Source organism: Rhipicephalus sanguineus, chromosome 2, assembly GCF_013339695.2.
Source record: "Rhipicephalus sanguineus isolate Rsan-2018 chromosome 2, BIME_Rsan_1.4, whole genome shotgun sequence".
In the NCBI taxonomy this organism is placed as follows: domain Eukaryota; kingdom Metazoa; phylum Arthropoda; class Arachnida; order Ixodida; family Ixodidae; genus Rhipicephalus; species Rhipicephalus sanguineus.
In genome coordinates this window covers 44,722,645-44,739,590 of record NC_051177.1, presented here as the reverse complement: position 1 = coordinate 44,739,590, position 16,946 = coordinate 44,722,645, and the positions used below count along the sequence as shown (strand labels likewise).

General features: G+C 43.6%; 1 protein-coding gene across 1 annotated transcript; it reads right to left on the bottom strand.

Moving 5' to 3' along the window:
* Nucleotides 1-386: 386 nt before the first annotated feature.
* Nucleotides 387-16,769, bottom strand: LOC119382845 (2-oxoglutarate and iron-dependent oxygenase JMJD4). The gene is made up of 6 exons (XM_037650724.2): nt 16,327-16,769; nt 16,073-16,241; nt 14,085-14,216; nt 8,817-9,102; nt 3,777-3,920; nt 387-2,392 (listed from the first exon to the last, which is right to left on the bottom strand). Exons 1-6 carry the CDS (start codon nt 16,601-16,603, stop codon nt 2,066-2,068), a joined length of 1,335 nt encoding a protein of 444 aa, XP_037506652.1. The 5' UTR covers nt 16,604-16,769; the 3' UTR covers nt 387-2,065.
* Nucleotides 16,770-16,946: the final 177 nt, after the last annotated feature.

Below are 16,946 nucleotides of genomic sequence, written 5' to 3'. Positions count from 1 at the left end.
ATGCTATGGAGTGTATAAAAACTATATATGCTCGCCCAATCGGTGGATCACCTGATATGTGAACAGGTCATGTTATGCGCAACAATCCAGTTCTCGGGAGATCACCAATGAAAGTAGCATTCTGTTCCAGACCCCCTAAGTATTGAATGTTCCCATGTGCAATTTTCCATGGAACAGCTCAGACGTTTGAGACAGTTGATGCCTCTTTTCCTTTAACATTCCCCACCCTTTTGGTGGCACAGGAGCAGTAAGGCACCAAACATTCAGCATGACAACATTGTTCTATCATGGGCAAGTACTGTAAAAAAACTTGGCTTTCATACACTTTGAAGGACTTTCTTTTAAAGAAAGCTGCATGAAGAAATCACCAGTATCTAAGCACTAGCCAGAGCAAAATTATAATTTATTGTTATAAAATTTACATTGTGGAGGACTGGGCACAGATTTTCTTCCTAATTACACAATTAAATAGTCAACGAGAACTGGCTACTCAAAGTAAGCCCATTTACACACAGTGCAGATCAAACAATAAGAGCATCACAAAATGGTTTGATATAACAGCAATTTGACATAAGTACATCTTGAAAGTGCTGAAAATTAAGCGAGTTGGTAGGAAGTCTATGGCAGCACTCACACACCATACGAGTCTTTCGCTTTCTGCTCTTGGTTGCTGTGAGCATGCTGCAAATTCATCATGAAATTTATATATATATATGTGGTCTCTATTGTTTATATAAACAATAGAGGCCTCGGGCAGCATGCTTCACTGCACAACAGTTATGTAATTCCCTATTATTTTGTTTCGCCGCATCACACAAATACTTTGCAGTGAAGCCTGTTAAAGCAAGATCGCCATTGTAAAATTCAAAGAAAACAGTTTCTTAGCGCTGGTGTAGACGAGGACATATAGGAAGAGACACATGGGCACTGCGTGATCAAGGAATACTTTATTGTTGTGAGTAGCGCCCATGTGTCTAGTGTCTCTTCCTATATGTCCTCCTCTACACCAGCGCTAAGAAACTGCTTTTCCATTATGCACCAACAAGCCCACATCGCTACGCTCGTAGTCAAAGAAGACACCCACCGTGGTATCTTGGAGGCTACAGTGTTTGACTGCTAAGCTACAAGACATGGTTTCCATTTCCAATCATAGCGGCTGCACGTCAGTGGGGGCGAAATGCCAAAACACCTACATATTTATTTTAGCGCACATTAAAGAAAGATGGTCAAAATTAATTCAGAGTCCCAAACCGTGACGTGCCTCATATTCATACAGAGGTTCTTGAACATGTAAGCCAGGAATTTAAGTAATAAATAAGAAGAACCTTGCTGCACAAGCCATTTATATTTTGAGGCACGTGCCTTGTTAATTTTTCCGCCTTGACGTGTAATTATGCAACATTATATTGAATGCTTTGTTTCACAGCAGCTGCCAGAACAATACTCTTTCAATGGCCCGAATAATACCAGTTATACGAAATATCATGACACTGTTAAGAGAAGTGCACTTGTAGAGGTACAGCATAGCATATTGCAGCATTTGATATAGTATCAAGCACGGTAATAATAAATGTCGGGGTTTAATGTCTCAAAATCATTATATGATTATGAGGGAATCCGTAATGGCGAGCCCCGGAAATTTCGACCACCTGGGGTTCTTTAACGTGCACCTAAATCTAAGTACACGCGCCTCAAGCATTTTCGCCTCCATCAAAAATGCGGCCACAGCGACTGGGACTCGATCTTGCGACCTCTGGGTCAGCAGTCAAGCACCATAACCACTAGACCACCGTGGCGGGTTATCAAGAGTGGTGATGAACATTTTCAATATATAGATAGCACAGTGCTACATTCTTGCACAAGATTTCCCAAGGTTCTACAACTTACAGCCGTTAAATATCGGCAACAGTTGGATACACCTGGGTTCTATATATTTCAATTTGTCTGCAGTACTTGTCAGAACATGGCTCTTATCACAGGCTTATAAATGAAATGGATTTCTTATTGCAAAGAGTTACATGTTGCATTGTAATGTACAGAATTATTGCAACATCATTTTTTGGCTCTACATCACTAGGGCAGGTTGCAGGACGTCCAGTGAATGCTCGAAGTTTATGTCTAGCTCATTTAGTTCTTCAAGGTCCTTCCTAACGTGACACATTAGTTCTTTGTTGATGCATGCTGTTTCCAAAATTGGAGCAGGCCACTTGAGTATTTCCCTGTGGCAGAACAGGGCAGCCGCCATGTCTGTAGTAAGTGCCTCCTTCATGCGGTAAGCAAGATCTCTCTGCGCAGGAGGCACCTCAAACATTCGTATTCTTCGTCTCAAGATAGCGTCAAGCATCGCGCAAAAGTCTGCCACATTCATGCCGAAGTGAGCTCTAAGCATAGCCTGCAAAGAAAGATGCGACACCTTGGCAGCACTGTGGATACAAAGTTTGAAGAAATGGTGACACAAGTGGCTAACCACAAGAGCAGTGTAAAAGCCGCAATTTTCGTTATCCTGTGACTTCGTTATCAATGTGACCATGGCGCCAGTATCAATAAGACCATGGCATCGTTCCGGTTGCCTGTGAACACCATTTCAGCTCTTTTGCGACACTTTGCACTTGGCGCGCTCCAGGGATCATCCGAATGGACTGGGTTGCGGCCAAATATGACCGAATTAACGAAAGTTTGATGCCATTAAACAATGCATATGGTGGCCGAGACCAGGAAACACATCCTAATTAACGAGGGTTGAATTAACGAGCTTTTACTGTATTTTTTTAGTCACGGACGCAGTCTGCTGCCACGCTTAGGTCATCTGGTCGGGGGCTCTCCTGCCTTCTTTAGTTGTGTCCAAATATAGTCCGATAGCTTTCTTAGCTTAGAGGATTTCATTAGCTAGGAGCAATCAGAATTGGAAAAATTGCATGCCTCTAATGCCTGCAGTGCCAAGATACATCACTGTCCCCATTACTGCCTGCTGATGCAGACAGACAGCTCACTGTGGCGTTGTGCCATTTTGACAGTAGTGAATGCATGCAGAGAGATCACCGTCATTGTTTTCTTTAATGCTTGCCCTCAGCAAAGTGCTAACACCAAACACATGGTGTCAGAACAGTAAGCTGGGGCAAGTGTGTGGTTGGCATGTCCCAATGGCAAAATATGTCATTTACATTCTGTTACCACTGTCATTTACTACGACCTTTGTCAGCTCGAATTCAAGAACATATCTTTTAATGCATAAAATTTTTTTAAGCCTGCTGTGTGAAGTACACCGTATTTACTCAACACAGCACAAGCACTGACTAATGTTGGCTAGCGTTGGCTGCACAAGGATAGACGTTTAGCACTGCTGGTAACGCACAGTAATATTACTTGTGTTCCTGCTTCTTGATTTATGTGTTGCTTCTGTGCTAAATATTTATTACTAGCGTTGGCTATCAAGGTAAACGAAGGTGCATTATTAAAGCTAATGTTAACACATTTCTCTCGGATTTACCAGCTGACTGCCACCGCCTATCTTTTGTTTTGTTTTCTGAAGGAGGGCCAGCCTAAATCCAAGTGCATATGATAAGAGCAAAACAAGTTATCATAAAATATGATTTCTCCTTATTTATGCTACTTACATAAAATTCTTAAATTGATAGGTGTTTCAGACAACACAACTTAGCAATGGCTCCTCTCTCTCTGTTTCAGCCGAAGTGATTCAATATTTGTTTGTTAAAAAGTTTAGAACAAGCATGGTATATCCGTAGTAGCAGGGTTCAATTGTACAGATCATGGCTTACCTGACAATGCTCCTGGAATCCATCAGTGTCCTGAAAAGCTGCTATTTCCTCTTGAACATCAATTAATGCAGCCATCAGGTTGATCATCACTGTCTTAACATTGCAAGCATTAAGAAAGTTGTGGTTGATTGAAACTGTGTCATCCTGAAAAGATTAACAAGGCAATGTCAATGCAACATGCATTTCTGTCTCATATATTGCATGAAAAAAGATCATATTATAATAATTGTCGGGGTCTAACGTCCCAAAAGATTATGAGGGATGCCGCAGTGGAAGGTTCCGGAAATTTCGACTACCTGGAGTTCTTTAACGTGCACCTAAATCTAAGTACACGGGCCTCAAGCATTCTTGCCTCCATCGAAAATGCAGCTGCCGCGGCCAGGATTCAATCCCACGACCTTTGGGTCAGCAGTCAAGTACCACGACCACTAGACCCTCGTGGCGGATTAAAGATCGTATTAAAGGGGCCCTGCAAGACTTTTCTAAATAACGACCGAATGAACTCATTATCAGAGCTTATTGCCTCACAAATCGATTGCTGCAAAAATTTTTCGAATCCATCAAGTGCGATCGGAGCTACAGGGACCTGCCGCATGCTTTAGGTGCTTTTTTTTTTCTTCTGGTGTGCACTGGCGTTGTCCCGAGTTAGCTTGAGTGAGGAAAACACTGAAACCCTGATATAACGAACACAGATATAACGAAATATCTGTTATAACGAAGTAAATTAAGAATAGTTTTGCGATACATACAGTGTTAGGAATATATACATTTATAACGAATTTTTGGATATAACGAAGTTATTTTCGTGTAAGATGCAACTTTGTTATAATGAGGTTTGAGTGTAGAATTCAAATCCAGATAGCGTATTGTCAAGCGAATTCAATTAGCTAAACATCAAACAAGTCTGGCAAGGTGCCTTGCTCGCGAGGTGCATAAAATAGACAAAGCGTGTAATGGCAAGTGTACCAGTGGTTTTGAAAACAACAATATGCATCGGAGAGTACTGTAGTAGCAGGATCAGTCCAACAAAAGTAACCAACAAAGGCATGAAGTGTTTGAAACAGCACAAGTGTAGTCTTCGCGGGATCCATGGCAGTGGAACTTGGTGCTGCAAGCAATCTTCGTAAGGTTTGAGGGGACTTATGACATTCGAAAGTAATGGAAACAAATGAAGCCCAAAAGCTGTGACGCCGAAAAGAGAGCACTGTGAAAGCTTCACTCAAACGTACGCTTGTGCGCTAAGTTCAGCAGATGACAGTCGTCTTCTCCCAGATGTGTGTCATTCAGATCATAATTGAAAAAGAAACTTCGCTTATCTAAGCCTGTTTATTTATAAACCACCAAAACTATTGTTGGGATAATTAGCACCAAACACATGGTGTTTGGTGTTAATTATCCCAACACATTACTGCCCGCTCCCGCAGCAACAAAGCTCACCACGGTTACCAAACACATGGTGAGCTGTGTGTTTTTGCTAACCGTGATGAGCTTTGTTGCTGCGGCAGCGGGCAGTAATGAGGACAGTGATGTATCTTGGCAATGCTGGCGTTAGAGGTGTGCCATTTTTTTCAGTTCTGATGGCTCCTAGCTAATGGTGGCACCCCAGAGTGGTCATGGTACCTTTGCATCCCACGAAACACAACTGTTATGCTAAAGCCTGGCTGAGCTCCATTTGAATCTAGTGTGCACTGGCTTTGTCCTGCTTCAGCTATGTATTAGTAGCCAAATCTAGATAGTGCATTTTGAAGCAGTTTCGATTGGCTAAATATCAAGGGATGTCTGCCAAGGCATTCAGATTGCTAGGTGCCAAGGAGAGGCCAAGCGTGCACAAGTAAACGTATCAGTGGTTTTCAAAACGATTATGTGCATCGGTAAGTACTGTCGTAGTATGAGACAAATGACCAACTCAGGCACATATTATGCGAAATAGCACAGGTGTAGTACGCCCAATACTGCCTTGCATGAACATGGTTTCAACATGCTTTACCAATGAATCCAAATTTATAAGCACAACATCAGGATCTTCGAAGTGAAGTATAATAGGCGCTTTTAGCCTGTACATATACTTCTTTACGTTACCGTGTTACCGGATACCAGATGGAATCTGCACATGCGTGAGCCTTTACGGAACGTAAACTACTCGCCGGATAGGCTTTATGTTTACGGCCCTATCTCGCAAATACACTTTCGTTCGTGGCTAATCACGATATCCACTTTGTGGAGACTCCAGCCGCCGAGTCAAAATAAGCCGAAGTGCGAGCGCCGATGACGATCATCTTGTTGCAGCCCGATTACCGGGGCTAGAGCGACCTAGAATACTGAATCCGTAAACGTGAGAGGCGTAAAGCCCCTGACAGGCTGGATAGGTGGTGCCATCTAGCGGAGCCAAGGTGAACCAGGCAAGCACAAAATTGTCATTGGAGAAACATCGAAGATTCTACTTCCAATGTAAATGCCTTGCAGTGGCATGATTATGAATGAGTTGCCTTTTTAATAATTTTTCCCCTCACAAACACTCAGTGAAAACAAACGTGTCCATGACTATGGTTGTACGAAGCGTCACAAGATGTCGACACCATTGTCTGGTAACCCGGTACTGCTACACCCTTTTGCGTATACCGGGACACTGCACACGCTAAAAACCTCTCTTATGATTTTGACGCAACGGGAATTCAATATTATCTAAATTAAATGTAGTTTAAATACAGTTATCATCACCACTTAGTGGTCTGCACAGACGTAAAAGTATATATTTACGTATGTATGTAAACGTTTACGTATGGCGAGCTAAAACTTTTCTAAAACATCCGTTCCAGTAACATGGTAAATGCAATCTGGTATTCCGGTAACACGGTAATGTTAAAAAGTATACGTACAATCTAAAAGTCCCTATTATTCCAACTTTAATATGTGTTAACAACCTTATGCATGCTCTGTCAAAAAAACTGCGCTTCAGCCAACTGCTTTTATGTAATCCTCATTTTTCACAAGGTGAAGTTCACTGAACTTGCTGCTAAAGCACCTGCTGGCAACTTGGGGCACACCTTGATCAGCATGAGGTCCACAGCATTAGAACTTAGCACTGCACACAAGCTACATAAGGTTTGAGGACACTTATGACACACAAAACTGATCGAAACAAGCGAGGCACAAAGGCTGCGATGCCAATGAAAAGGCAGTGAGGCCACAGTTTTGCTTGAACAAACGGGTACGGGTTCAGCATACAACAGCTGTCTTCTCCCGGAAGTGCATCAATCATATGAACATTTAAAATGAGACGCTTGCTTCAGCCTGTTTACTTAACTACAACAGATATTAGCCCACACTGTGACAGGAAGAAGCACATCTTGATTGAAGAAGTGCTGCTCTTGATTTATGTCACCTATCAGCCAACAGTGTAGCGCCTGCATCTGCTACGATGCCAGGTTGCGCTCACAACAACAAGATGAAAAGATGACCGACATGCAAGCGGCAAAGCAGATCACTGGAGCCCATGCTCCACTACCCCTTTTATTTTCTTCGTTCATCTTGCTGGAAGCACCCCCCTTGCATTGTAGAAGATGCATACGCTACAGTACCCCCAGATAGACTGCAAGTGTGAAATGGGCACAATGCGGACATTCTTTGGATTGCAATGGAAGGTGGAGCTTTGGGGAACCTATGCTCTGGAGATGCAGACAGGTGCTTGTTGTCTGAACGTAAACCGGCTAGAGGCATTCCATACAAACCATCTCCTCACGTCTGTGCTGAACAAAAAAAATTTGGGGAGGGGTGAAGTATGCAGGGAAGGGTGTTTCAGCTCCACTAACGTGAAACCTGTGGAGGGGTGAAGTATGCAGTGTGCGCCGGTGCTTCCCACAGCAAAATCACTGCTAATGGGCAATGAGAGACAGAAGAAAGATAAGACACAGAGACCCGCAGTCTGCTTTCAGTTAGCGTACACATTGCGAATCTTCAGTGTTCAACTATGCACAAGAGAAATCTCCCAGCGGCACTACATTGTAGGTCAAGATCCAGTGCCTATATATACGGGGTGGCCGGTGAACGGTTGTGCAGCGCGAGCAGTCGGTTTTTTCAAGAAACTAGCTAGTAGACGATGCCAGCGGCAGGGTTGTCTCTTGCGAGCAAGGGCGCGTTCTCGTTCCTTGCGAGATGGTAGTTCAGCGTTCATCGCAGAAAGAGTGTTTCCATGGTCAACGCGCGCCGTTCGCTTCTCTCTCTCGCCACATGGCGAGCGCTGAGGCGGTGGCACCCTCTCTTGTGCTCAAGCAGATGGACAGGACACGACGATACAGGCAAGCAAATGGTCACGACGATGCACGCGGGGACAGCAAATGACAATGCACCACCGACAAGCCGAGACCCTGTGGTGCTTCGCCCCTAATAACAAAGCCTTCGTGGAATGGCGTACAACAAGAAAGGGCCTGTCATAGGCCGGCATTACAGGCCTACAATGGCTTGTAATGCTGTAGCTACCATAAGTGAAGAAATTTAGTAGAAACCGGCAACTTCAAAGGGAGTGAAGATGAGCCTCTGTTTGAAAAAGGGTGCTTGAGAAAGTGGTAAACTAAACTTGTATTCAACTTGTCAACTGTAGATGCCATGCATGACCACAAAATTCGGCTGAGCTATTCATAGCAGCATTTCTTTACTGCACAATGCATTTTTTTACCAAGGCCGAGCGGTGGTCCAGGACCCTTTTAGGTCTACAGCTCCCTCAGAACACAAGGCAATTCACTTTTACCAATAAGAAATTACGTAGGCCGTAGCAGATGTTGTCATAATGTATAATATCATAGCAAGTTGGTGCGGGAACCTGAAGGCGGCGCTGCCACATGTATTTCTTTTTTTACGAGTTTTCTAGCTTACTAAGTGTCTTCACGTGGCAAGAGCGGTGCTTTTTCGTATTGTGAATGGGTGACCTATTGATACAAGTGAGATAATTTCCTACTTAGTGTCCCTTTTGAGACTTTTATGTGAGGTAAGTGTATGAGTACCATACATGACATTACTGTTCTCAAGGAAGCACGGATGTCTTACCAGGTTGTGGACCTGATGGTACCAGTTACTTGGGACAAATATAATCTCTCCAGGATTCTGAATGACTTTCAAGTACGGCACATTTCCTTCATGCTTCGGAAGGCTCTGTGCTTCAGCAGCATCCTTAACACTCTCCTCCAGCAGAGTGCTGACATCACATGGCAGCGTGTTCCTCTTTCCATTGTTGACTTGACCCTCCCTTGGGGGGAAGAGGTACCAAAGCTTTCTCCCGCAGATGTTGGCAGACCAACTGAATGACTTGAACACGTCCGTGTGCAGTGGCGTCCTAGTAGAAAAGAATGAAACAGTGTAACTGCCCAGAGAAACAGAATAGAAAATGGTAAAGCAAGTCAAGGTAAAGTAAAGCAGAGTGGCACTAGCAAGCCAAAGCTGTAGTAATCAATCTTTTAACATGATGAAAGGGCACTCAAGATAAAGCTCACTGCTTCCTGCCCCCTACATCATAGTTTAGCTTAAAAAAATGTGTGCAGATTGCAATAGTGGCACAAGGCTGGAACCAACAGCAGAGCTAGTGCAAGTTTTTGCTAGTAATGCCAAGCTTTTGCTAGAGATGCTAAGTTTTTGCTAGCAGTATGGCTAGGCTTGGCTATTCTCCAGTTTCGGTCAGTTCCCCACGCTATGTACATACTACGTGGTTTTGGCAGGAACATGTCACGTGACTAGTTGTTAAGTGATATTATGTGATTAATAATAATAATATTATATGGGGTTTAACGTCCCAAAACCATGATATGATTATGAGAGATGGCGTAGTGGAGGGCTCCGGAAATTTCAACTACCTACGGTTCTTTAACGTGCACCTAAATCTAACTACATGGGCCTCAAACATTTTCGCCACCACGGCCGGGACTCGCAATGCAGCCGCTACGGCTGGGATTCGATCCCGCGACCTTCGGGTCAGCAGTCGAGTGCCATAACCACTAGACCACCATGGCGGGGTTTACGTGATTTTTAGTGACGTGACTAGTTGTTATGTATTATTGCGTGATTTTAGTCACGTGACTAGTGGTTACCTGCTTTTGGGCAGGAACATGCCATGTGACTAGCTGTTACATGCTTTTGGCAGGAATGTGTCACGTGACTAGCTGCTACGTGATATTTTAGTAAGCTGACTAGGTGTTACTTGATTCTTAGTCACGTGATGTTACATTGGTTTTTGTCACGTGACTAGCTGTCCCGTGATGCTTAATCACGTGACTAGATGTTACGTGATTTTTAGTCACGTGAATGATTTTAGTCACGTGACTTGTTGCTACATTATTTTTGTCACGTGACAAGTCGTTAAATGATTTTAGTCGTGTGACTATGTTATGTGATGTTACATGATTTAATAAGAGCAGCTACAGGGGCTAGTTGGTGTCGCATCTTGGAATTGGAAGTGAATTAGAAGTGAATTTCCTGATTGTGTGATTGCGTCGGTGGCTGAAAAGTTGTTAAAGACAACTAACAGAAAAAAGAAGGGTAAAAGTGACGAATCCGCTACCGAAAAAGCAAGACCAATATTTCTGCCATACATCCGCACAGTCTCACATAAGCTAAAAAAGATTGCAAATGCACAGAATGTTGAGCTGGTTTACTCGGCTCCGGAAAAGCTAATAGGAATGTGTCGAAGGGTTAACGGCTGCAAGGAAAGAAGGCAGAGCAATTGCGGAAGGCAGAACAATTGCGGAATAAACCACATTAGAAAGTTTGTGGCATGCAATAAGGAAGTAGTTTACGACATTCCCTTGTCATGCTGTAGGAGATACGTCGGACAGACGGAAAGATGTTTAAATACAAGATTAAGAGAGCATCGAAACAACTCAACTAATCACTCATCCGGGAAATCTAGCAACACGTTTCGCAGTGTAAATGTGAGCCACTTTTCGAGAAAACCACAATCTTGTCGCAGGTTCACGATAAAATGGAACGAGTTATAACCGAATCTTATATGATGACACAGGCACATGCCGACGAACGTATCAGCGCAGCATCCATTAATCTTTCTTCAAAAGAAATCCACTTCATGGGAACAAATTAACTCTTGTCATGCGCATGCCCATTTGAATATTTTATCTTGCTTCGGGTTTTTGCGATGCTTTCCTTTGGGCATATATGTGAGGAAAATGTATTGAAATAAAACAGTTGTTAGTCTGCGCTTTGTGTTTGTGTGTACTCAGTCCGTCCTCGTACGATAAAAAGTGCGGATTTCCAAGATACACGATTTTAGTCACGTGCTAAGTCGTTACGTGATCATACGTGATTTTAGTCACGTGACTAGTTGTTACGTGATTTTAGTCACGCAACTATACACGCGGACAACTTTTCTTGGCAAGGGAGGGAAGGCTATAGAGCCGAACTATGCGAGTGCTACCGCTGAAGAGTCCCACAATTGCGTCCGTGTTTTCTGCATGAGAATAAAAAGCAACATTACTTTATTTTCTACGGGGCCCTGTTTGAAAAGAGGGTCAGCGCGCACCGAGGAGATATTTATATTTGTTTTACTTCATGCAGTGTCATTTCACGTTTTTGCTTGTGAAAACATCGCACCTTTTACGTGCACCTCACAGTCAAAATGGCGTCTGTGCGCCTTCAGGTGAGCGCTCATCACCCTCCAGCTTTTTCGACGACTCGCCGAAGGAGCTTGCGACGAATTTCGCTAACAAATGGCTGTCTAAGCCTGTGGCGGCCGCTCGAATCACAGGAGATACGGAAGGTTCACAAACCAAAACTAAATTCGAAACGCATGTCGAACCGGACTATTCCGCGGAGCAGTACATGTGCAGTAGCTCCGACCCCGTGGCCTTTCCTTCATTGCCAGGAAAAGTTGTCCGCGAGTATAGTAGTTGTAATGTGATTTTTTGTCCCATGACTAGTTGCTACGTGATGATACATAATTTTAGGCACGTGACCAGTTCCTACGTGGTTTTAGTCATGCGACTAGTTGTTACGCGATTTTAGTCACGTGACTAGTCCCGAGTTACGTGATTTTAGCCACGTGACTCGATGTTACGTGATTTGTAGTCATGTGACTAGTTGTTCCATGACGTTACATGATTTTTCGTCATGTAACAGACTCGCCCATCAGAGTTATTGCATTCCACGCCAGAAAAATCGGCACACGTGTTGTAGGAGCGAAGCAGAAGATGAAGAGGACGACGAAGGGAGCGTGTGCCGGTTCATGATGATGGTAATTACCGCTCGCACTACCCGGTGCAACGAAATACAGTTTGGGAACACTGCACACTGATTATACGGTTTGGGAACACTGCAGGCTGAGTGTGAGGAAGAAACATGAAAGTTGTATGCATAATGGCACTGCATGTACGTTGGACACATGATATGCTGTCTCAGGAATCGTCATTTACTGATTCTGTGTCAGGATAATTATAGAAGAAAGTCCACACCAAGTCACGTCAGATTTGCATCTTTGTGGCAAATGTTATCCCTCCACTTTTATTCATGCAGGCAATGGGCAAAATTTTACGGAATGGCTATTTAGACTCAACCTTTCCGTCATTTGACGTGTTTGCTACAGTGAAAATCCTGCTCAAGGAACGGTACTTAGGCTTATTGCCTGGTGGACAAGCCTTAGTGTGGCGCGTATGACTCTTTCAACTGCTGTACGTAGCCTTCTGCTCTTTAGGTGCACTACATAGGCATCGCAAGTGAGTGCCACCTAAACCTGAAAACTTAACAGTAAGAACTATTACATAAGCATAGACAAGAGGCTTAATTCTTACTTGTCCCTGTGTACCAACGTATCTACAAGTCCACTTCATTTTAAGTTTATCGGTGCCATCTTTGGAATACCTAAAACCTTTGTGAGAACATTACAAGGAAAAAAACCTACCATTGCACTGCAAGAACCTGAACGTACAACAGGTCGTCAGTCCGAAAGTCTACCTCTCACTAACTCTGCTGATACTACAGCAGTGAAGAATACTGACTGTAGAGAGTGCAATCACATTCGCAGCTGCCACGATTGGCCATTGCCTGCTCAACATCTGTATAGTGGATGGAGCTAGCATCCACACCTTTATAGTCACCACGCTCCTAGTCGCAGAAGTGAACTGAAGTCTAAAAGTATTTGCCTTCTACATATGACGCCAATAATACAGTGTGTGCTTCATCTTCATTAAACTTCTAGCACTTCGCTTTTCCTTGCGTTGACTTGATGGCACAGACATCGTCTTGTTTCCTTTAAAGATAGCATGAGGCCTATTGATGCGGAAGCCCAAACATACAATCAAGACAAACATGATTAATCCAGCAGAAAGAAGCTAAAGGGTTGTTTTGGTAAGGAGGAAGAGCTGCACCCTTCCAACTTCACCACTAGGACAGGCCATTTCTACAACTAAAAAGATTCACACTTCTCAAAAGAAAGTTGCTCACTCACTTTTGCAAATGCACCCACTGCACAAGACGCCAAGATAACCAACCTTATCATAGAATCAATTTATTCATAGACTTAACATCCCAATACAACACAAGTGCGACGAAAGGTGCCGTAGTGGCACCTTTAGGTGTAGTGGATCAATTATGGCCACCTGCACAATGCGCACCTAAATCAAAGCATGTTAATATTTTCAGATTTGAGAACCTTTAAAATGCGACTGCTGTAGCTGTGAATAAAACAGTGGTCTCATGCCCAACAACATCAAGTGATCTGCACTAATACCTCAAAACACAAAGAATTAAATACCAGCTTTAAAGTCAGAATGTTGCTTTAATAACATAATAATAATTGTCGCCGTTTTACGTCAGAAAACCCCAATATGATAATGAGAGATGCCATAGTGGAGGGCTCCAGAAATTTCTACCACCTGGTGTTGTTAAACATGCACCTAAATCTAAGCACGCGGGCCTCTAGCATTTTGCCTCCATCAAAATGCAGCTGGCACGGCCGGGATTCGATCCCACGACCTTTGTGTCAGCAGATGAGAACCATAACCACACGACCGTCACGGTGGGTAGAATGTTGCTTTAGAACAATTAAAATGACCACATACTGTTCACTGTCAAGCAAGGACCCGCATGACCTTTATATCAAATACTAGATCTACGAGCCTGAGATAAAAAGATGACAGACACTGCACCATCTCTTATGTTATCTGTGCCCATCATCACATCATTGTTTCTAAAGTGAATTACTGCAAACCCACCTGCTTTTTTCACTTCTTGCACCTTGAATACTTATACAATATATGCTGATCATATGTTAAGGCTAGCAAAATAAACACAGCTTCACCATAACCAGCAACTTACCATGATCCTTTGGGTCCCATGTACACGAAGCGAAAGTCATCCTTCACATCAGTCCTTAGGTCCCAGTACTCATTCAGCCAGTCAGAAGTGAAATACTTTGGTGTGGTATATGGGCCATAAGTGGGAAAATCCCTGGTAATAAGAATGATGGAACAGTAATAACAACTCGCATACAGGAAAACAACAAGAACAAATACAAAAAAGATTATTAAATTGTAGTGGGGTGTTTGCCTGCTAGCACTTTTCAGTGCAGCTTCACAGCAGAGTGCAACACCTCTCAAGATACAAAGAATGAGTATGTTATCCTCTCCTCGCACTTGCAGCCTTTTCAGCACAATTCGTGACATCAACAGTCTGTTCAAATCATGTCATGAGGAAATAAGCTCTCCATTGGTCCATGTACAAGAGATATCACTTATGAATTGTATCCTACCATGATTTTTTATGCAGTCGCACGCCCATTCTGCCTTGTCTTGCATGACTATTGTGTGCAATCAACTGATTTCACTTCATTTTGTGCATTTTTGACTGCATGAGCAGAGATAACAGCATGTAGCTGAAAAGTGCAAAAGCCTGATAGGCTCAACATTTAGTGCTGACATTGACTACATGTTTTATGAAGAAATAAGTGGCAAGGAGGACAGAGCACCTGTAGGAAGGGTAGTGAAGTAAAAAACCACTCTTTCATCTCAGAACTCGAAGTTGGCCAGGTGCCCTTTAAAAATGGCTCTGAGACCCATGAATCCGCAAGCTGCAAAAAGCTACTACCGTCATCCACTTATCCCAACATGATGCTGTGCACCTCCAGTACAAGGAAGAGTGAAAGGTAAGCCACATTTTCACATTGAAACATGGTGCCGACATGTGTGTCCTAATAGCTAGCTTAGTTGGTTTATGCCTTTTGGTGTGGTCCACTTAGCAAACATGGCATACCCCAAAAATTACATAAAGGAATATAGGCAGATGCTACATTCACAACACTTTCATACAGCAAAACAAAAAGATGCCTAAACGAACGCTTAAGGGAACACAGCTGCAGCATGGCAAGGGGAGGAGATACACACCGGTGCTTCACTGCCAGGACTGTGGGTGTATTCCGTACTTTGAAAACAGTGCAGTATTGTTTAGAGCAGGGGTCGGCAACCTGTGGCGGGCCCCATGTGGCCCCCGGCATGAGAACGCCACCCCCACCCCCTTCCCTTGTCACTTCCTATCTGAAGCCTGACATGGCAGTTTTGACCTCAAATGGGGTTTTCGCTTGCAACCTCCTTGCCTGCAAAGCTACCCCCCACCCGTCGATTCACCGTTAGGACCCTGCTGTGTCGGCTTTATGCAAACTTGGCCCTCTGCCTCAAAAGGTTGCCGACCCCTGGTTTAGAAACAAAAACCAGAGCACGTGCAAAATCGTGGAAGGTGCAGCAATGAATTGTGACAACTACGACTGTGTCAGCTTACCGTCACTTTCCTCATCTCCAAGAGAAATATGTTTTCTCGATGGCAGCTGCTAAAAACGCATTGTAAAGCACGCACGTTGGTGTGATCAGGTGACTGGGTGTAGTTGGCTCCTCTTTCTCTTTCACTGTATATATTCTGAGCTCTGATATTAAACGTCACTTGGAAGTTAGCGCTTGTATGTGTCATGTATCTTTGTCTGTTGTGCAAGTTCTGCGCTATAAAGCTAACAGTTATGGATTGCCAACTAGCCCAAACCAACGCTTTGTTCAAACAGCAGTTTCAACCAGAAATTGCAGAGCAGCTGTAAAAATTAATAAAAAGCATCAAAAAAGAAAGAAAGAAAGAACGAATTATATCTTGGGACAGTAGTTCAACAGGACCTGAATGACATATTTATACATCTGGATAGAGACTATTGGCATTGAAGGCGAACACTATTTCGTTTTCATTTAACAGTTGGATTAGCCCGATATGAGCGTGCTAGCATGTGACTTGAGTAGTGAGGTTGTGCTGCGTCTGTATGTGCTCATTACCTCGTGAAATGCCAGTCTTTGAGGTAGAGGCACGGGTTTGCGCTGTAGTCGTGCCCAGAGTCGATTAGCTTCTGCCAGTAGTCCACATACTCTGAAAACGTCATCTCGCAACATGACGGGGAGTCGTACTGCTTCACGCTGCAGTCGGAGACGGGCACAGTGGCTGTTCCTTAAAAAAAAAAAAAAATTGGCAAATGGTATTTCGTTTCAGACGCATTTTAGAGGTCAAATCAATTCGTGATCCCCTAACTTACCAAAAGAAGACTTGAGGAATTCCAGTTTCGGACGGCCGGAGTTGTCGACCCATTCGCGACGACTTCTCCAATCGCTAGTGTGTTGAGGCGAAAGGATGCACGGCGTATTCGAGGACGCATACTGCAGAAAGAATTCGCGATAGGAAACATCCGGACAAAGGTAAGCTACTTTAAATACACCTCCTTCGTCACATTTGTGGGACGTAGAGCAGCACGAAACACTAGCGCACTGCGACTTCACTCGCTCTATGCGATCGCTCAGGAATTCGGAGTACATACTCTCAGGACAGCCACAATAGAAACCGAGGTGTTGGTTTGCACGACGTCATATCGTGCTTCGCCAATCGAATAGATGCTTGTCGCAACTTTTGTCGCAAATACGCGGTTATGCGGTCAACGTTTTTTCAGTACTTCGCGCCCTATCGCGCAGCTCGAGTGCTAGAGTCTAGAGTGCAGACGCTAACATCCATGCCGCTGAAAACAACACAAGCGCGATAAACGTCGCCACACTTTCGCAATCATGAAATTTGAATCGGCTCGATTACATAATAACGACAAATTCTAAGTAGGTTTGTCATAAATATCTGTCTGACTTAACGACTTTACTCTTTACGATGTAT

Bases quoted from the DNA above. Each gene is read 5' to 3' on its own strand.
- LOC119382845 (XM_037650724.2), bottom strand. From the start codon at position 16,603: ATGTACTCCGAATTCCTGAGCGATCGCATAGAGCGAGTGAAGTCGCAG. The intron at 9,103-14,084 runs GTAAGTTGCTGG...CTTTTCTACTAG, and splicing joins ATGGGACCCAAAGGATCATG to GACGCCACTGCACACGGACG. The intron at 2,393-3,776 runs GTAAGCCATGAT...CTTTCTTTGCAG, and splicing joins GATTCCAGGAGCATTGTCAG to GCTATGCTTAGAGCTCACTT.